Source organism: Electrophorus electricus, chromosome 13 (genome assembly GCF_041902795.1).
Source record: "Electrophorus electricus isolate QZ-2024a chromosome 13, ASM4190279v1, whole genome shotgun sequence".
NCBI lineage: Eukaryota > Metazoa > Chordata > Actinopteri > Gymnotiformes > Gymnotidae > Electrophorus > Electrophorus electricus.
The window spans coordinates 3,425,996-3,447,906 of record NC_137509.1 but is presented as its reverse complement, the minus strand read 5'-3'; the positions used below and the strand labels follow the sequence as shown (position 1 = coordinate 3,447,906).

At 38.0% G+C, this 21,911-nt stretch overlaps 1 protein-coding gene and 1 long non-coding RNA gene across 4 annotated transcripts; one reads left to right on the top strand and one right to left on the bottom strand.

Annotated features, from left to right (window-relative positions):
* Positions 1–2,805: 2,805 nt before the first annotated feature.
* Positions 2,806–7,977, top strand: LOC145643458 (uncharacterized). The gene is made up of 3 exons (XR_014115859.1): positions 2,806–3,042; positions 6,542–6,580; positions 7,854–7,977. It is a non-coding gene; the product is annotated as an uncharacterized LOC145643458 (long non-coding RNA).
* Positions 7,978–12,538: 4,561 nt separating this feature from the next.
* Positions 12,539–21,574, bottom strand: LOC145643440 (macrophage mannose receptor 1-like). Of its 3 annotated transcripts, XM_081694693.1 has the most exons (7): positions 21,486–21,574; positions 19,283–19,328; positions 16,223–16,261; positions 15,920–16,140; positions 13,896–14,058; positions 13,291–13,654; positions 12,539–13,200 (listed from the first exon to the last, which is right to left on the bottom strand). In XM_081694693.1, the coding sequence occupies exons 3-7, from the start codon at positions 16,257–16,259 to the stop codon at positions 13,197–13,199; spliced, it is 789 nt and encodes a 262-aa protein (XP_081550819.1). In that variant the 5' UTR covers positions 16,260–16,261; positions 19,283–19,328; positions 21,486–21,574; the 3' UTR covers positions 12,539–13,196. The 3 variants fall into 3 exon arrangements, with proteins under 3 accessions (XP_081550819.1, XP_081550817.1, XP_081550818.1); XM_081694691.1 differs by having other exon boundaries at positions 12,539–13,654; XM_081694692.1 differs by lacking the exon at positions 19,283–19,328 and having other exon boundaries at positions 12,539–13,654; positions 21,486–21,550.
* Positions 21,575–21,911: the final 337 nt, after the last annotated feature.

Here is a 21,911-nt window from a genome sequence, read left to right as displayed (position 1 = left end):
GGGGAATAGACCTTTCCTGGTTTAAATTTTATCTAACCGGTTGCTAGTAGTTTGTTAACATAAATGGACACTCAGCATACACCAAGGATAGCTATGTTGTCCCACAAGGATCTGTTCTAGGGCCTCTGCTTTTTTATTTATATATGCTATCTCTAGGTGACATTATATGTAATCACTGTGCTAGTGTTCATTGCTATGCTGATGATACTCAGCTATATGTCTCAGCCAAACCAGAGGACATATATCAGTTTAGTACTATTGAGGAATATATAAAGGACGTCAGACACCGGATGTTGAGAAACGTTATTTTTCTTAATCCTGACAAAAAAGAGGTGCATCTATTAGGCCCAGAGACAGCTAGGTCCTCACTCTCTAATTACTCATTGAATCTCAATGGTCTCCCAATCACATCTTCTCTAAAAGTTAAAGATCTTGCAGTATTTATGGATCCCAGTCTCTCGTTTGAAGCTCATGTTAAAAATATTTCTAGGATTGCCTTTCTGCACCTCAGGAACATTGAAAAGATTAGGAACACACTCTCCTTACATGATGCTGTAAAGGTAATCCATGCATTTATCATTTCAAGATTTGACTACTGTATTGCCTTACTAACCTGCTGTACCACTAAGTGTCTAAACAAGCTCCAGCTAGTTCAAAATACAGCAGCCAGAGTTTTTACTAGAACTAGAAAATTTGATCACTCCTCTCTTAGCTACTTTATACTGACTCCCAATAAAATATCGTATTGATTATTAAATACTTCTAATGACGGACAAAACACTGAATGGTCTTGCCCTACATTACCTTAGAGAACTTCTAGTGCATTACAACCCACCACAACTGTTTAGGTGAAAAGGTGCAGGCTCTTTACTAGTATCAAGAATAAAAAACTCTACCACAGGGGGCAGAGCCTTTTCCTATAAATCTCCCACACTATGGAAGAATCTTCCTATAAATGTTCGAGACTCAGACACAGTCTCAATATTTAAGTCTAGGCTGAAAACCTATCTGTACAGTCAGGCATTTTATTAACTACTTCCTGTCTTAGGTAAAGATGTAGATCTCAGGGTCCACGGGCATTGAGAGTTATGGCAAACTGCTATTTTACGATCCTATCACTTCACCTCTCTTTTGTCACTCAAGTTTGTTGACTGTGAGTGGCGAAGCGCTGATGTCCCAGAGTGCCTTCATGCCTGTGGTTCCTTCTGGCTCTATTCTTTTAGCTATGCTGCCATAGCTAGATCTACCAGAGTCCATCTTTGTACATTTATATGTAGTTCCCTAATTTACACACCCTTGCACCTGGACATGCCTAATTATCTATTTTCTCTTTCTGCTGAAGTACACCTACCCCTGATGTTGTGATGTTACTGAGCCTTAATCCATCTCAGCTGCCATGGCTACTCCCACAACTCCCTGGTGTCCCCTGCTGTAGCCCACTACGCCTCCACCCCAGCCAACTACTTTTCCATTGCCTGTGATGGACGTTCTGGTGCGTGATGTGTTTTGGACACAGCACACCATCGGGAACAGACTAGGACTTCTATTAAACCGGACTAGACATTAATTACTTATTTTGTTAATTTTATTATTATTTATTTATTTTTCTCTTTCACTACTTATTCTGCTCCTTATTGTCTATATTGTTACTATTGTGGTGACTGTGGTTGGCCAGAGGAGGATGGGCCTCCACTTTAAGGCTCAAGGTTTCTTCCTCATGCTCTGGGCAGTTCTTTCTTGCCACTGTTGCCCTTGGCTTGCTCACTGGGGGATGGACTCAGACATTTGTAAAGCTGCTTTTTGACAACAACTGTTATAAATAACTTTGACTTCACTTGACTGACTTCCTGGCTTTAATGGACCATTAGCTAACCATCCTAGTAGTGTTTTCACTGCATATGGACCTCCAATTCTCAATTTGCCAGGGCTCTAATGTTTTGGGAGTATTCACACCTATCAACAAGTTTACATATGAATCAATGGAGGAAAATTTGACATCCTTGAGGTGTGGCCACTTTAGTAAATCGTTTTGAATAGGAATGTTAACCATGTACTGCACCAATGCCGCCTAGCGGGTCTGCCAGTGGACAACAACTTCCATACTCAAATAAATCACTTGATGGTATCAAATATTCTTAAAGTACAGTACATTTATCAACATAACACTTCTTAGAACTAATACAAATACCTGCTTACTGATTTTCAGCTGTCTACATGAATCCGTTCGCCAGAAATCCCACGCTGAATACATCGTGTTTTTCTGGTAAATTTCTAACAATTGTGCCCTGGCCTTTTAAATGGCCTTTTAAAACTTTATTACGGTATAAGATAACTTCAGATTTTGTCGTAGAAAATTAAATTACCATCAAAACAACTGTGTGACATGTTTAAATGGTATACAGAGTGTTAGTAAAGTTCTTTAATTGCGTGCTCACTTCTTTGCGTAAAAACACGCGTTCGGTTCCTTTGTAAGCAAACTCAAAATACGCAAGCCTTTGGTTAACTCAAAATGCACATTACTGATATAAAAGTGTTCCCATTTCTATTTTATATTGAATAATATATTGGCCATTGCAGCGCCATTGTCTTGGAGTGACAGCAATTCTCATCTATGTGTTCAAGGGGGGGTAGGGGAGGGGGTGCTTCCCGAGTGTTTCCAGGGCAAGTGGCATGATTGGCAGCAGTTTCATCAAATAGAGGATGCTTAGACGAAAACATAAACCCCTCACTTGACTTATTTAGTCATCCCTTTAATGTTGAAAAGTCTGTGCACTGTGTACTGTCAGTGCTTCAGTGTTGTTAGCAGATAGCCTTGCGCATGGGTTTGATGCTGTTTGGTGAAACTCTGGCGAAACTCGTACCATAAGAATGATTTGATCGCCAATAGTTTTGGACATCATGGAAAGGAAGATTCTTATTTTAGCTGAAGTTTATGTGGAGTTGTTTGGGTGCTGCTAGCATGGACTAGCTTCAATGTTTGCATAGCAAATCACTGGATGTTTCCATTCGCTGCTGGAAAAATGTGTAATCCTGCTACAAATTGTAAGTATAAATGAAAAAGTATACTATTTCTTTAAAGTATTACAGCATTTATAGTAGTGTCACCTAATGATGCTAACAATAATACTATGAAGCTAATATTGTTGTGGAACTTACTAAAGTAATGTACTGTGGTGTTTTAGCAAAAAGAAACATGCAGACTTGATGTATAGTGATTGATGACTGTGTGCATTTGGAGATGTTTTTGGACACTTCAGAGAAGACTAGAACACCTACTGGAAAACACTGTGTATCTACTCATTACTAATTTCATGTATATGCTCAAAACTGATCAATTTATTAGACAAGACCCTGGAGAATTAGGAAATGTAGATCATGAGTGAAACTGAATCTCCAGCATCAATAGACACATTATACACCCAAAACATCAAAGGAATTTTGTTTTTTTGACATTTTCTTCTGTATTAGATGAGCTCAAATGGAACCTAAATGATGGAAAAATAAACCTGGATGTGAATGCATGTCTTGTCCCAAGTGTCTACCTAAATTTGAATCCTGAATGATCATTGTGCTATGTGTTCAATTTCAGATACCTAGTGTTAAAGTGAACAAGTACAAATCATTCAAAAATAAGCTTAAAACTGCCAGTGCATAAAGGGAAGGAATCTTTGCTTGTGCATACACTTCTGGCAGGGTTATGAATGCATGTTTGTGAAGTCCACTCACTTCCAATCCAGAGATGACATTGGTACATAGAGATCTCTCATTGGTACTTATAGTTCTCTCACTGGTACATAAAGTTCTCTCACTGGTACATATAATTCTGTCTTTGCTCATTGTACATAGTAGAATATTTGTCTGTTTCCATTTCACATTCCACAGTCAGCCATGCCCTCTGACCATTGTTCCTACTATTTATAGACCTTTGAACTGTAGAGGGCACATATCCACAAGCACATAACTACAAATTACTAAAGAAAACAAAAACAAATAAATGATCAAAGAGATGGCTCCTACAGTGCCTCACAGTGGTATATATCACACTTTATAGTGAACTGGGAATTTGTCTTCAAGTTGGCTTCTAGTTTTGTTCTCCATTGTTCCAGTGAGTTCTGGATGGAGGCCCTGATGGTCCTTAATATTATTGAATTTGTACAGTTCTAGACATTCAAGTATCCAGGTGTGTGGTATTGTGTCTTATGCTTTTGATCCGGTCACACTTATGTTAGTCGGTCTGGTCTTGGAATTCTGGTGGTCAGTAGGTGGTGCTCTGAGCTTCTGGTGTTGTTACCAATCCCCTTCTGAGCAGTGCTCATGCACATATGGTCATTCAGCTTGGTGGCTAGTATTTCTAACAGGAGTAAAGCACTTTGTAAGCCTGCTTTTAAAGATGTTATATAAATAGAAAATTATTATTATTGTTCTTAATAATAACAAAAACAACAACAACAATAATAATAATAAAATAATAATAATAGTAATATTATTATTATTATTATTATTATTATGTTTTTATAATGATTGTGACTGCTGAAAATCTTCCTGTGTTTACATTTTGCACCTCAAATATAATGTAAATTAGTGTTATAAATAAAGTAACATAACAATAAGACCACAGAGCACAAGTTAACCACTGCACACTAACAAGTTAAGAACCTCCCAGACTAATTGAACAACTTCACAGTCAGTAACAGGTAAGAAGAACTTTATAAAACTCCTGAAATTGATCTGACAGTTTTAAAATTAAGGATTTAGAGCTTTATACATGAATATATATATAGATGTGTATTTTTTCTAAAGCTTAATTCTGAAATTACTAAAGAAAAATGATTGAATAAATGTTCTAAATTCATTTGTTTACTTGTAGAATTTTTTGAATTTTTCATTTTAAATATTTTTCTTGCGTCCAGCCCAGGGAATATCACTGAAACATTGAAAAGTGAATACTGACATCAGATTTATGGTCCCTCTTCACACTGACTACTATTTCTATTAATATTATTGAACTAACATGCCCACAACCCAATCATTAGACACTGTTGAAAAATTACTAAAAATTAAACATGACATATTGTCTTAATGCAAAAATTCAGGGATTAAATCTTTCTGAAATAAAAAAAAAAAATCCATTATTCCAAAATTCCATATCAGTTACATTTCAGTGTTTGTTTGCATTTCTGGAACTTTATGCAAATCAACCTCAGAAAAACAAAGAAACAGTTGTCATTAGTTTAGTTTAAGTCTTCAATAAGAAGACTAAGAGAGAAGCAACTCCACATCTGGTGAAGAGTGTTATTATTATTAAATTATAAATTATTTAAATTACATAAATACAAACTTACATCTTATTACAAGGAAGAGCTGAAATATATACAATATATATAAACCAATATATGAATCTTGGTGATTTGGTTTAAAATAAATGTATAATTCATTCCCACTGAAGGCCTGTGTAGGTCAATGTGGTCGGTGTAGTGTGAAAGTGGGGTGAATGAACAAGCAGCAAAACTCTCATACGTGTTTTACAACTCATAAGAGACAACTGCGGTTATGATTCAGCCTGAGTAAAGAAGCTCATAATTAAAGTTGATATAGATTAATTACATATACTTTTTTAGTAGAATCTGAGGAAGTTTTTTTTTTGTTGTTGTTGTTTTTAAATATCTAAAGTTTTTAAAACTTCTGGAGGGTGAGAGCACTGAACAGTTTGGAAGTCTCAACCAGATGGGTGCATTCAATAAGAGCAGTGATGGGCCAATTCTGATGAACGCACACTAATGAAGTGAAATTAGTAAGATAATAAAAGAAACAAAGGCATCAAGATTAAGATATCGTAAAGTAAGATAACCTGGAGTCAAGTATTTCTAGCTGCTTAGTGAGAGGTTATGGACTTGGTTTAAGAAACTTTAATTTTATTTATTTAAGTCTTTGTCTCTGCCGAAGTTCCGCGGGGTCACTTGTTTAATATGTGACTTTAATATTTACTTGTTTAGTATGTTTACTTGTATAATATGTGTTTAATAGGTGAGCAGGAAGGACATAGTGTTGATTTGATAAACATTTGTTTAAAACTAAGTTCTTGCATCATGAAGATTTCCTCCCTCTACGTGGCAACTTTTCAGCTGTGCTCCTATATAAGCCTGCTGGGAATTTTACTAGCTCTCAACCTAGTATGAAACACAGATTACAGAAATACAGAGAAACACACCTAGGCATAAAACATGCGAGAACGTGTCATGCAAAGGTAAATATAAAGGTGGAATCATAAATTAATGAAAGTATATGATAGGACATATGAATTCTAATGGAGAATCACAATGCAAGCTTAGTCAATGTCATCCATGTATGTACAGGGTGATGGCCAGTTCAGTTCAATCAATGAACGTTAATGCAAATGAGTTTGGCTTTGCTATCACTGAAATCAGATGATACTGTGCAGGATTGATCATTGCTTAAAATGGCATAAGATCATATACAGGTCATAAAGATTTTAGGTTACTGACATTTAATGTCTGACTCCTCTACACCTTGTACTCCACAGTCATGGGTTCAGCACTGCACTTCATCCTGCTTTTCTCAGGTCAGTATCAGTTTCATCTCCAAACTCTCTGATGTTTCATCATTGTGCTGCTCTGCTCATAGGAGGTTTTGATACTATCAGGACAGTGGGCCCTAGCTATTTGTGTTACTGGCAAGTTTTAGGTGGTGGATGAAGAACTGGTCTGGACTGATGCTCAGAAGTACTGCAGAGGGATTTACACTGATCTGGCCACCATCGAGAACCAAGAGGAAATGGATAGTATAACAACACTTCTCAGTGGGAAAACAGTCAATTACTGGATAGGAATGAGACAGAAAGCTGAACAGAACATTTTAAGCAAATTTGAATATGTAGAAGCATTATAATTATATCATGATAATGCAAATTTGACCTTGAGCTTTATCCATTTGTCAAACGCTCTTATTGAGAGCGACTTACAAATTCAACCGTGTTCACAAGAATAAAATTGTAAGCAATTTTGTAGATATAGGAAGGAGTGTAGTATTCGAATAACAATACCAGTGCAATGCACATTTTAAACTTTTCTCTTTAATTGCTTCAACTTTATAAGATGATAATCTCATTTTTTATTCTAATTAATGCATTAATTTTACAATTACAATTTTTGTAATGTAAATTTGACCTTGACCTTTATGCATTTGTCAAACGCTCCTATAAAGAGTGATTTGCAATTTTAACCATGTTTCAGAGGTAGTGAACGTAGTGTGAGAAGACTACTGTGATTCTTTGTCCCCACCTGGATAGGACTGAGTCAGAATGTTGACCAGAACATTGTAAGCAATTTTGTACAGTTATAGGAAGGAGTGTCGCATTCTAATAACTATACCAGTGAAATACACATTTTAAACTTGTCCCTTTAATGGTTTAAACTTTATAATCTGATAATCCAATATTTTATTATAATTGATTCATTAATTATAGTAATTACATTGAATTAACATACAGAAATATGCCACAGCAGATATTTATGCATCATCACTAACAGTTCTCTTTATTCACTTAGTGATTCTAAATCGAATGTAATCAGAGTTTGACACTGCCTGGCTCTGGGTTGGGTTGTTAAATGTAGTTCCCATTTTGAAGTACTTTAAGTTTCAAGTTCACCATTTTAGACCAATACATATAACTAAACTACAAGTTATTTCATTACCCATCAAACCCCTCCACTAAACTAGGTAATCATTTCAATCCCCATGTGACTGCAGGATGCTTGTATTTACTGTGTTTAAGGAGTACTGAGAGTGCAGTGTTTATAAACATGTACTGATCAGGTATTAATGTGTCCCTACAGACCTGGATCTGGTCAGATGGGAGTAACTTCACATATAGTGACTGGTACCCCGAGGAGCCAAACAACCCTGTGGGTGACATCTGTCTAAAGCTATACCAGACATACTCATACCAGTGGACTGATGCAGAATGCCAATACCCAACTTATTTTATTTGCTATAAAAGTAAGTAATCCAAGATGATGAAATTCTTCACATCTGTTAAGCATTTTGAAGAAATAGTTTGGTGAAAAATCAAATTTAAGCAGTTTAACTCTAAATGTAGTTGATCAGCCAGGGTGGGTTTGGGCATGATTTAGCCCTTGATTTGTTTGGTTTGGTTTCCATCATGTGCATATGAGACTTGAATTGAGTACACCATCCAAACCACAAATCAATGTACATTTTTAACATGAAGAGCACAAAATGTACTGAAATGTATAATATGAGATTGATTAAATATTTGTTCTCTCTCTGCTGTAAAGATCCCACTGATTCTGGTTGAACAGCAGTTGATGTGGTGGGAAGCCCTGAGATACTGTAGTGACAATTATGTGGACCTGGTCTCTGTTCTCACTAATGAAACTCAGGAGTGGGTGGAGACCATCACTAAAAATGTCTCCACTCCTAATGTGTGGATGGGTCTGTGTCTTGCCTGTAGTCAGCCCTTCTGGTACTGAGTGAGTGGAGAGTGTATCTGGTACCAGAACTGGGCTCTGGGGAATGGGACAGGGGTGGAACACTGCAGCAATGGAAGGAGATCAGGAGCAGTGCAGTCTGGAAGTAAGCAGTGGGTCAGCCTGCCAGATACTCAAAAACTCAACTTTATCTGCTACATCTAGGACAGGTTACATATTTACCTCTAGACAAATAGATTTATAGTGGAAGTAACACTGATTACTGTCTGCTGTTGTAATAGAACTAGAACGGGATGCAGGTTGATGCTCATTATTTAACATCATATCTAGTTACAGACATTTATTTTAGAACACGATGCTGCATTTTTCATATATATGCGGAATCAAGTTAATGGTCATAACAGTGCTACTCTACCTACTGAGTCTAATGGTCTTCCTGAAGATGGATACTACTGCAACTTTCACACTGGGTCTTTTTTGTACATTTTGGCATTTCTTGTTTTAAATGTGTTGAGAAGAAGCAGATCTGTACTGAGAAGAGTCAGATCTGAGTGGACTGGATTAAAACAACCCAACCCTGAGCCAGGCAGTGCCAAACTTTGATATATGACAGCTTCCCATTTAACCTTTTCTAATGCTGTAATTGTGGTTGTTTATACTAAAAGAATTTGTTAATTGCATTAGTCATGCACTGCTTAGATGTTTTTGACTATCATATATAATTAAATGGAAAATAAAGACTTTATTTTTTAATTGTTCTGTTTACAATTCTGCAGTTTCATTCTGTAGCGGCCCGAGTGCCACAGGATGCACAGACTCCCTCGACAGTGACAAACGTTTAACATTTAACATATAACGGTGGCACTCACACATACCGTAAATGGCGAACCCGAACATTGACACTGAACAATGGCACAAACAAAGGTAATGTGAACAGAGGCAATGACTAAGCACACGCCTAAGGTAGTTTAAATACAAACAACATAACAAGACTAAACCAGGTGCAGGTGTGTACTAAACATGGGTGTGGTTACAAACGAGACAAACAATTAACTCCCACTGCACACGGAGGGCCGTACCACGTGACAGTGAGAGGGGAGCGTTCCGTGACACTTTCCTAAAATTAACCAACTTGTTTAGATTTTACAGTATGTTAATTTGTATTCAGACCTATAGGTTTTATGTTCAATGACAATGGACCAGTTTTGGATATCCTGCTTCATAGATGCGTTTGGCATATGTGTGCACATAATGTAAAATCCTACATTAGCTCATAGATGGATGGAGGGTGAGGTTGCTGAATAGATGGAGAGACTACATGGTCCTGGTGAATGAGGCTCCTCACCTCTTCACTGCTGGCTATTTCCCATCTGGTATCAGCCTCCAGACCAAATACTTATCTGTGCTGTGGTTCTTCTGTGGAACTTGTGTTGTTGTATCTGCTTTAGAAGAGTCTACAACTTATGACTTAAATGACGATAAGGGTTGTGTTTGTGAATTGATTCTTTTGGAAACACACACAAGTCCAAGTAGTTCACTGTAACAGCAAGGCAGGGGTATGACGAAATAATCAATAATCCTTTTGATTATTAAATATCAAAAACAAAAACAGTTTCAATCTAGCTCACTTTCTTTTCTCTTGGCACATTTCAGCAACATAAATATTTTCAATGATAGGGCTCTGTGTGTGAGGTCTGTCTGTTTCTCTCCCTTTCTCTCTCTCTCTCTCTCTCTCTCTCTGTATCCAGCCACCTACTGAGAAAAAAGTCTGCATAAAAGGTGTGGCCAAATAAAATCTCGCACTGGTTCACTGTCTCCACCCTGCAGATGATGGTTGGTCACGGCCCTTTTGCCACAATAACATTTTAACTTTTTTTTTTTTTTTTTTATTGCTGATGCTGGAAGAGGAGGGAGGTGTTTAAAAATGTCTTTTCCTACCTATAACTGATTGTGCAGCTCCTCTGTTTAGTCTCCTGCTGTGTTTAGTCTTTGCTCTCTGTTCTTACAGATGATCTAAACTAACTTCCCTACAACTGTAACTTTGTATTAATTTTTGATGCTTATTTACACAAATTTCCATTTACCAGAATGCTAATTAGGATACAGAAAATACAGCAGTTTTGACCAGCTGACCACGTGCTGAAGGATATTACCAGAACAGGGACGAAGCCACACCTCCAGCCAGGCAACAGTAGGCTCTTAGCAACAGCACATGACTGACTGATGAGGGCAAATTACAGAGACCGTTACAGAGACCATCACCCTGAGACCATTACTGAGACCATCCTGAGACCATTACAGAGACTATCACCCTTAGACCATTACAGAGACCACCCTGAGACCATTACAGAGACAATCACCGAGACTGCCATGATACCATTACAGAGACCATCACCCTGAGACCATTACTGAGACCACCACCCTGAGAACATTACAGAGACCACCCTGAGACCATTACAGAGACCACACTGAGACCATTACAGAGACCACCCTGGGACCATTATAGAGACCACCATGATACCATTACAGAAACCACCATGATACCATTATAGAGACCATCATCCTGAGACCAGACACTGTGCAGGAGAAGATGGAAGAGGCCAATGAAAGGAAATGAAGCCAAATATGCAGACCTAGTGGATCTGTGCCATAGGAAGGGCTGGAGAAGGTGGTGGTGGTGTGTGTGTGTGCCCATAGAAGTGGGCTGAAGAGGATTTGTAGCTCAGTCATTGTGAAAGGTCTATAGTTGTGGTGTAAGGCCTACAAACTTTGTGTAATGTCTACAGTCTCTGTGTAAGGGCAACAGTCTCTGTATAAAGTCTACTGTGTCTGTGTATAGCCAACAGTCTCTGTGTAAGGTCTACAGTCTCTGTATAAAGTCTACAGTCTCTGTGTATGGCCAACAGTCTCTGTGTACTGTAAGTTTCATGGTAACCACTTATTCACTCCTGACCTCTCTGAGACACACACTAGTCTGAATCTGACTTCAAATTATTACAATAAATTCATCAAGACAGAATAGGACATCCAAAGGTAGATGCACATAAAAGCGAGAGATTTGAGTAGTTACGTAGCCTCAGTTGGTCTCTGTGTAAGGCTTACAGTCTTTATAAGGTCTACACACAAAGGAGGACTTTGTCAAGGCCAGCACAGACGCAGATAAGACCTCTAGATGGCTGTGGAAGGAGTTGTCCATGGACACATGTTACTGGGACACAAACTCGGAACTGATCACTACCAGCTGGGTTGGCTGGAAGACCTTGTATGATGTTTGAAAGATCCAAAACATGCAGTGACCCCAGGTAACATCACTGATGTGTCCAACTGCATCACTAGATGTATATTTCAAACTATATGTATGCTAATATAAGACACAAGGGAGAACACAGGGAACAAGGGCCCTGACTCACTCATTCAAAGGACCATAGGACCGCACTCCACTCTGGAAAATTAAAAGAATGATTCTGAAAGAACAGTTTAGTAAACAAAAAGTTATAACTTGCATACAAATGTGATCAAGCTGAATGCACTAATAGTACTAACAATACATGTTCATAAAATTACACCCTAGTAATCTGTAGCATGTAGTAGGTTTATGTAGTATGCAGTATGGTTTTGGACACCTTAAATGCTGTCATCAGTAGAGTACTGATAACTGCATTCACAATAGATGACAGTGGCATAAAATGCCTGTTCTTTTTTAATTCATGCCACTGGAACTTCTGATATTGAAATCCACATATACTGACACTGTTTTTTCTGTATGCAGTAGTGCTTAATGTTGGACAATGTGTTTTGGGTGTCATGATAATGGAGGTTTTATTTAATAAGATGATTAAGTAGAGGAAAAACAATAAACTGCAGTGCAGTGGCCTCCTAACCAGGACTGATGAAAAACACTGGCATTGACTACGGAAAAGGAGGCAAGAGATATCTGCTAGGTGAAGCATATACACAGTTAGGCTGCACAGTTGATGTTCAGTGGGTCTGCAACAGGATTCATATTTTAGCATATAGGAATAATTCCATTTATGCAGAATGATTACAGAACAAAATATGGTTAATGACAATATAAAGCAGTTTTATTAATAATAGAACTTGCCATAAATGTATTTTAAACAAGCCAAAAAGTAAAAATCTATACAAAACATAAGTAGACCTAAGCAATATGACTGAATATTGAGAATCATCATTGAGTGAGATGGACATAGAACAAGTACTACATCAGTGTACAAAAGGAGGATCTTCACATGTCAGTTTACAGCTCTACACATGGATATTCAACTTAAAACCAGTTTATCTACCAGTATGTTTAGTGTTGTTGTGCTAAACAGTTGTAGGGAAGGCTCACACAGTCTACTGAGAGAAATGACTGATCCATTGATGTGTGCTGAGACAAGACGTGAAACGGTCATGTGACAATCATAAACTATAACCTACACATTAATAACTTACAAGTTGCCAGTTATGACTTTGAACATTATTTTCAGTGATAAATAGGAGCAGACTAAATGAAATGGTTAAATTTGAGTTTCTCAATATCAATACCTACACATTAATAATGTACAAGTTGCCAGTTATGACTCTGAACATTATTTTCAGTGATAAATAGGAGCAGACTAAATGAAACTGTTAAATCGAAGAATGGAGTAAAAGGATGTTGAGAATCAGCAAATACCTCTTCATGGCCCCGAACTATAAGGATGAATTACACTGCATTGCTTCTCTTCATCTACTTTAAAAAAGAAGCAGATCAATATTCAGTAACATGTTTACATGTTTTTTATTAATATATGAAGCTGTTTATATGTAATTCTTTGACCTGTCCCAGATGGTACAGATGAAGTTGAGTTTCTGAGTATCTGGCAGGCTGACCCACTGCTTACTTCCAGACTGCACTGCTCCTGATATCTCTCCATTGCTGCAGTCTTCCACTCCTGTCCTGTTCTCAGGGGCCCATTTTTGGTAACAGATAAACTCTCCACTCACCCAGTACCAGAAGCCCAGGGTGCGGGTGTGACGCAGACCCATCCACACATTAGGAGTGGAGACATTTTTAGTGACGGTCTCCACCCACTCCTGAGTTTCATTAGTGAGAACAGACACAAGGTCCACATGATTCTCTCTGCAGTATCTCAGAGCGTCTCTCCATGTCATCTCCTGTTTAATCAGAATCAGTGGGATCTCTACAGCAGGGAGAGAACAAATAATTCATTTTACTTTTTTAAATAATGCACATATAGTTGTACATATGGTGGACTTTTATTCTGCATGTTTTTTTGTTTGTTTTTCAGCTCTGTCCAAATCCAATATTTAGGTTTACTCACACTGAAATAGTGTGGGAGTGAAACCGTTCCAAACACAAACTTTAAAAATGTGTTGGACCTAAAACTGCTGTACTGCATTTAATCATCATGGACTACTCACTTCTATAGCAAATAAATGGACCTGGATTAGAGCAGCCTGCATCATTCCATTTGTATGAGTGTGAATTGTATAACTGCACACAGTTGTCACCCACAGGGTTGTTTGGCTCCCCAGAGCCCCAGTCACGGTATGTGTAGTTACTCCCATCTGACCAGACCCAGACCTGTAGGGACACATTAATACCTGATCAGTACATGCTTATAAACACTGTACTCTCAGTACTCATTAAACACAGTATACAATCATCCTGTAGTCACATGGGGATTGTAGTGATAAACTGTTTAAATACTGAGGTTGTAACAGGATTTAATATTGCAGGTGTAAATTGACTGAACAATGTTTTCCTCACAGGTTCTTCAGCTACCAGTTATTGATTTTTTACCTTACTGATGTTTTGTGAAATGTTTTGTAAAATGTCTGAGAGAATCTATTTGAACAGTAGTAACCAGAAACATTGCATCCGCTGATACAGTAAGAATGTAATTCATTAGAGGTGTATTTCGTTAGAGACATTAATTTAGGCTTAAGTAAATTTATGTCTAAAACCCAGCTTGAATCAAATGTGAATGTACTGTATCAGTTATATCTATTGTAAACATGTAGGAAGTACTATGAAGATCTCCATGAATATCTGTGTTTGTTAGCTTCTTTATTGGTTTGTTTGTTTGTTACAATTTAGATTAAACAATAAAGAACCACTGACACAGGCACAACAAAGAGGCCGCAGGAGTCACTGGCCTGCTGCGTGGTGTGACCACAGGAGTCCTAAGTGTCACAGGAGGCCCACGTGAAGCTGCCATCATGGGCACAGGAGCGCCGTGAGGTGCAGCCACTGGGACTGGCCTAGCACAAGGAGCAGGTACAGGCCTGGCAGGAGGCACAGAGACTGCTAGAGCAGCTTCTTCCACACCAGAGACAGGAACTGATCGGGTGGTGTCTCTCACACGGGAGACAGGAACTGGTTGGGTGGTGTCTCTCACACAGGAGACAGGAACCGATCGGGTGGTATCTCTCACACAGGAGACAGGCACTGATCGGGTGGTGTCTCTCACACAGGAGACAGGAACTGATATGGCTGCGTCTCTCACGCCAAAGACAGCAACTGGAAGTGCTCCTTGCCCTGCAGCACTCGGACCGTTACATATACTGAGTGCAGTATGTAGTATACAATATGTATTAGGCTATTTGGAACATAGACAGAGTCAAATGTCAGACTGTGTTGTTTCTGCCTAGGGGATGTCATTGCACACTGTACACACACTAGCACAATTTCTAAGCCTTTTTCCTGTGTAAGGAGGCACCTTGGAGTTTAAAACTTGCATAAAACATTTTATTAACATGGTAACTATGTAAGTGAAAGCTGGTAATAGAGAAAACGTGCAGTTTACCAGGGGTGTGCCTACATGTTATACAACATGTACAAGGCCCAGATGTTACACATGCTGGGTAAGAACTCTGTACTGTCCATCTATTTATGTTCTGTTTGGTTTTATTTAAGTAGGACAGGAGTTGCATTTCTTGTGACTTGATCTTAGGGAACAGGAGTTTGGGTTTTGTTTATTTGTTTTGTCTGTGGCTGATCACCACCTGCTGACTGTCCTTCTGTTCTACAGTGTATGTGGTAAATACTGAACACTGACTACAGACCCAGCTTGGTCTTTTTGTTATTTGTTACTCTTCAATTTTGTGATTCTTGTATAATATACACGTTTGTTCATAGCATTTGTGCTGTCAATCAACCTGTCATTCTACACACTTTCCACACCTGCCACATGTTTTCATAACCTTCACTCCCTAGAATTACTTATTTTTTTCAATTATTTTTTGGTTTAACACAATAAAAACCATTACGAGATCATCTAAATTTACATTGCACTGATAAAGTAATTATAATGTTATTATAACGATATTACAATGCTTTTAACTCAATGGGGTTTAACCCATTAAGACCCATTAAGAGGTCATCTAAATGTGCATTGCACTGTTGTTATATAGTTGTTGTGATTCTATTAAAAGTTGCTTACAATGTTTTTGTTCTGGTCAATTTGCTGTCTCAGTCCTATCCAGTAATTGGCTACTGGCAGGTCTTTCATTAGAGCAAGTACAGTATCCATTTCCTCTTGGGTCTCAGTAGTGGCCAGATCAGTGTAAATCCCTCTGCAGTAGTTCTGAGCATCAGTCCACTTCTTGTTTACTTCCACCACATGAAACTGGCGAGTCACACACATGGCTAGAGCCCACAGTCCTGTTAGAATCAAAACCTCCCATAAGCAGAGCACTACAGTCATGAAATATCAGAGAGTTTTGGAGATGAAACTATCACTGACCTGAGAAAAGCAGGATGAAGTGCAGTGATGAACCCATGACTGTGGAGCACAAGGTGTGGAAGATTCAGGTATTAAACAACAGTAATCAACTTTGATCAATCCTTCTTGTCAGCATCTTATTTCAGTGATGTCAAAGGAAAGGTCATTGACAGGAACAATTGACACTTAAAAACACTATCAGGAATGTCGGAACATTACAGACTTCCAGCAGGAACTGTTTAAAAGCACTTAAAGTCTAAAGACATTTCTATTCTAATATTCCCATAATTCTGATTGCATAAATCACAAGGAACCAGATTTGAAAGCTATTTAGTATGACGTCTCGAGGTAAACGAGATGCGGGGAAGAGGCACGATTAAACACATTTATTACACCTACGAACGACACATAAAACACAACACTCACGCTCTGTACACCTTAAACACCAACTACAACACAGGAGACATATATACACTCAAGACGATTACATATAATACAGAACAGGTGGACGACACAACAGGGCGTGGCAACACAGGCGAACACACACGAAGACTTTTGAGGAGGGGGAGGGGCCGTAACGTGACATTTAGTTCGATTACTTGTATTGTATGTAAACAACTGATTAAAATGGACAGAATCGTTTTGGAAAAGGGACACAAACAAAAACTGCATTACACATTCCTGTTTGTGGCTTTAAATATTACTTTAATGTGTTCTGCTTTAACTGTCTGATCAGTATAAAGATGCTGTTTCTTGTTTCTTAGTATTTGCTTTGAAATTGCTTTGCATAAGTGAGTGAATGATTGGCATATAGAACCAGAATTTTTAGCAAATTACCATATTTTTTGTAGGATTTTCCTGGCACCTTAATTAGTACCTTAATGATGCATAATTTCATTTATTGTTTTCTTTTTCTAGCCTGAAATTTAAGAAGAAACGGCCTATTTAAAGTTCTTTATAGATAAATAAATAAATGATAAACCCCTATGTTACTGAAAGCACAAAATTAGCGATTTCTGAAAAGTTATCCAGTTCACTAGTCTGAAATATTATTGTTCAAAACTGTATTAATAAAATATCCTGATCTTGATCATTTTCAGTAGCTTACATAGTTGTATCTACCTCAAAGATGGTCAGGGTTTTTACTAATCTCAATAGGAAGTTACTTCACCAGAAATACTGAAGACTTTGTGTATTCTAACCTGTTAAGTGAGGAACAGCTACATTTTATTCCAACATTTTATTCCTGAAATTCTTCTTTTTCATTTTAAATGATTGTAGTGACTTTTTAACAGCACAGCAGCAGTTAGGAGTTTCTAAAACACTAAAGGACTGAAGTGGGAACATGTTGTTACTTTACTAAAATTCACATTCAGTATTCAATGTATAGAACAGCCATAAATCTGATGTCAGTATTGCTCCTTTGGCCAACTTTCAGTATGTTGAAATACAGGTACTACTTTTTTCCTTTCTGGAATGTTAAAAACAGGTGGGTTTTTTTCAACGACTACCGCCCTGTTGCCCTCACATCGGTCGTGATGAAGTGCTTTGAAAAGCTAGTCAGAGATTTCATCACATCTTCACTGCCAGCCTCCATGGACCCACTGCAGTTTGCATACCGCCACAACTGCTCCACTGATGATGCAATTGCACATCTGCTCCACACCACACTGACCCACCTGGACAAAGGGAGGGGTAATTATGTTAAAATGCTGTTTGTCGACTACAGTTCAGCATTTAACACTATCATCCCCTCCCTACTCACTGCTAAGTTGGAGGATCTAGGACTGCATACATCCCTGTGCGACTGGATCTCCAACTTCCTAACAGACAGACCACAATCAGTACGGGTGGGCGACTGCGCCTCATCCACCCTCACCCTTAGCACTGGAGCTCCTCAGGGTTGTGTCCTAAGCGCCCTGCTCTACTCACTGTACACCTACGACTGCACAGCCACTTCCAGCTCCACCATCATTGTCAAGTTTGCTGACGACATCGTTGTCATGGGCCTGATCTCAGACAACGATGAGAGGGCCTACCTGGAGGAGATTAAACACCTGGAAAACTGGTGCCAGGAAAATAATCTTCTCCTAAACGTCAGTAGAACAAAGGAGCTGATCGTCGATTGCAGCAAGAAGCAGGAGCGGCACTACCAACCTGTGAGGATCAGTGGAACCACGGTGGAGAGAGTAGATAGTTTCAGGTACCTTGGTGTTCACATCTTGCAGGACCTGTCCTGGTCCCGCCATACCAACTCCCTGGCAAAGAAGGCTCGTCAGCGTCTTTACCACCTCAGACGCCTAAGAGACTTCAGACTGCCCTCCAAGGTACTGCGGAACTTCTACACCTGCACTATCAAGAGCATCCTCACGGGGAACATCACAGTCTGGTTTGGAAACAGCACCAAGCAGGACAGACAAGCACTCCAAAGGGTAATGCGTTCAGCAGAGCGCATCACTCATACGGAACTTCCTGACCTGCAGACCATCTACTAGAAGCTGTGCCAGACCAAAGCCAGGAGGATTGTGAAGGACCCCACCCATCCCAACAATAGGCTCTTCTCTCTGTTGAGGTCAGGGAAGCGCTTTTGCTCCCTGAAGACCAAGACAGAGAGACTGAAGAGGAGCTTCTTCCCACAGGCCATTCAGGCCCTGAATCAGGGAAACTGACAAACTGTGGGGACCACCACCACCATGTAACATAACTGTAAATATGTTCAATTACCACCATGCAACATATAACTGTAAATATGTCAAGTTAGAAGATGGAACTGTCCATTCTGTACATTGCGTACATACATATACACATATCCATATATACATTCTACATTGTGTATATAAACATAATATACATATATTGTACATACATTGTTAATATATTTTTGTATATATATAGAATATATATTTCTCTATGCACCCCTGTTTTTCATTTTCCTCAGTTTGGACAGAGCACTCTCAACCATTTCACTGCGAGTTATACTGTGTATGACTTGAACTTGAACTTGAACTTTTTTTTTTTTATTAAATAATTTAGAACCTATATGAGCTTAGTATTAGTATGTCTGGAGTTGTTACCGCTTACTGATTGTGAAGTTTCCCAGTTACTCCAACACACATATGTAGACTCACTGGAGACACAAACAAATGCAGATTATTTACTAAAGAGTTTGGTTCCCACCCACTCAGTTTGCCTGAAATATATGTGACAAATTACGTTTTATGATTAAATATATTTCAGTAAATGTACCCTGATATAAGAGGATCTTTCATAAAACAGAACATTAATTAACTCCTTAAAATTACACAAAAGTAAAAATATCATATTTATATATCACACCTGTGACTTCATATTTTAGAATCACTACTTTATGACTCATGACTATGACCTCATATCTTGCCCTGTGTGTATCTCTATAGTCACTGTTTATTACAATTTGTATTTTCAGTGTCAGTAATGTCTGTCTGTAATTTTGAATCAAATTTAAGAATCATATGGAAAAGTTTTAGGCCTGTGCACATGCATCATATTGCCTGCAACTTGTTGTCCAAACACTTTTGTCACACTAAACCCTAAAAATTAAAATAAATAAACTGAACCTTTTTCCATTTATTTTACATATTACAATCCTCCACATTAAAGTGAAAATAAAAAGTTCTGTGCTCAGGAGGATATTGATCCGGAAGATGAAATTGACACTGACATAAGAATGAAATAGTGAAGAACCCAAGAGTGTGGAGTTAAAAACATAAAGGATGTAGAAATTAAACATGCACTCATTAACAAGCAAGATACAATTTATATCTTCATAATGAGAATATAGTGATGCTATTTAAAGACAATCACATTACATGAAAATATGCATCACTTAAAATCCCACAGTCACCACTTCAATCCAAATGATTCTGTTAGCCTTGATATGTCTCCTGCAGTTCTTTGTTTAGTGTAATTAAAGATAATCTAAACTAAAATCAGATTTGTTTGTCTGCTGCTTGACAACATAAAAGTTTATTATTGTTCATTGCATAATGGGTAATAGTTGAGTCAGTATACAGGGGCCAGAGAGAATAGAGAAGATTCTTGTTCTCATCACATAAAGAGAGCTAGCATGGATGAGACTGGTGTTACCTGACTGTTGTGTTTAATCAATAAAAAAGTTTTAAAAGCCACTTGAACCTTTTGTTGTCACCTGTTTATACAAGCCCCACTGAGAGGCACTGTATAAGTCCACTTTACAGAAAAGGTTTCCCTTCTTACATTAATATAAGACCACTGAACAGAAGAGGTTTCCCCTCTTACACTAAAATAAGACCACAGTACAGAAGAGGTTTCCCCTCTTACACTAAAATAAGACCACAGTACAGAAGAGGTTTCCCTTCTTACACTAATATAAGACCACTGTACAGAAGAGGTTTCCCCTATTATATTAATATAAGACCACTGAACAGAAGAGGTTTCCCCTCTTACACTAATGTAAGACCACTGAACAGAAGAGGTTTTCCCTCTTACATTAATGTAAGTCCAGTACAGCTGTTTCATTCTTTTTACTTCTCCAGCCTTTTTACATGCTGATTTACATAAAGAAATGCAAATAAGTATTGATGCACCACTGTAGAATTTTCCATGCGTATAGAACAACCACACACCCTTTCTGAAAGGTTATCCAATCCAGTAGTTTGAATAATGTCTAATGTTTGAAAAAAATTCAGTCAGTCAGAGTCCTTCTTGGACAGCCAGACTGAACATCAACTGTTCATCCTCTCACAGTGTCAAGTGTATAAAACCCCTGCTGTAATCTGTTCAGTGTTCTGACCTCCACAAAACTGCATTTCATAAACACTGAATCAATTTAAGAAAGTTTATTTAAAAATGTTTAGTACATGTTGTTACTTGATTGCGTCAACAACCGTTTTTTTCATTGCCGTAAATTAGTGCTCAAGTTTTCCAAAGTATTTAAAAAAATGGAATGGGCCAAGTTACTGTACTAAAAGTCATTGATCTAGTAATGAATAACACAGATGGCATACATTTAACATAAACTAAAAAACTAAAAAAACAAAAACAAAAGTCAGCAAAAAATAAATAAATAACATCAACTAAAATGTACATATATGTGTGGGTGTATACATGCAGGATGAATAAATAAAATGAATTAATAGTGTGATCTAGAATGATGTCTGTTTATATATATATATATATATATATATATATATATATATATATATATATATATATATATATATATATATATATATATGTATAAATCTTTTAAAAAGTCTTTTCTTACCTATAACTGATTGTGCAGCTCCTCTGTTAGTCTGTGCTTGGGTCTGCTGTGTTTAGCCTATGCTCTCTGTTCTTACAACTAAGCTCCCTACAACTGTATCTTTGTATTAATTTTTGATGCCTATTTACACAAATTTGCATTTACCAAAATGCAAATTAAGATACACCAAATACAACAGTATCTGGCTATTACCAGAGCAGGGAGCCCCACCCCCAGACAGGCAACAGTAGGGCTCTTAGGAACAGCACATTACTGACAGATGAGGGCAAATTACAGAGACCATTACAGAGACCACCCTTCGACCATTACAGAGACCATCACCCTGAGACCATTACAGAGACCAGACTGAGACCATTAGAGAGACCATCATCCTGAGACCATTACAGAGACCAGACACTGTGCAGGAGAGGATGGAAGAGGCCAATG

What these genes read in the sequence shown, in the direction of transcription:
- LOC145643440 (XM_081694691.1), bottom strand. Translation starts at nt 16,259, where the DNA reads ATGGGTTCATCACTGCACTTCATCCTGCTTTTCTCAG. An exon ending in CTTCATCCTGCTTTTCTCAG is followed by an intron (nt 16,141 to 16,222) that starts GTCAGTGATAGT and finishes TGATTCTAACAG; the next exon opens with GACTGTGGGCTCTAGCCATG. An exon ending in TTGACCAGAACAAAAACATT is followed by an intron (nt 14,059 to 15,919) that starts GTAAGCAACTTT and finishes GTGTCCCTACAG; the next exon opens with GTCTGGGTCTGGTCAGATGG.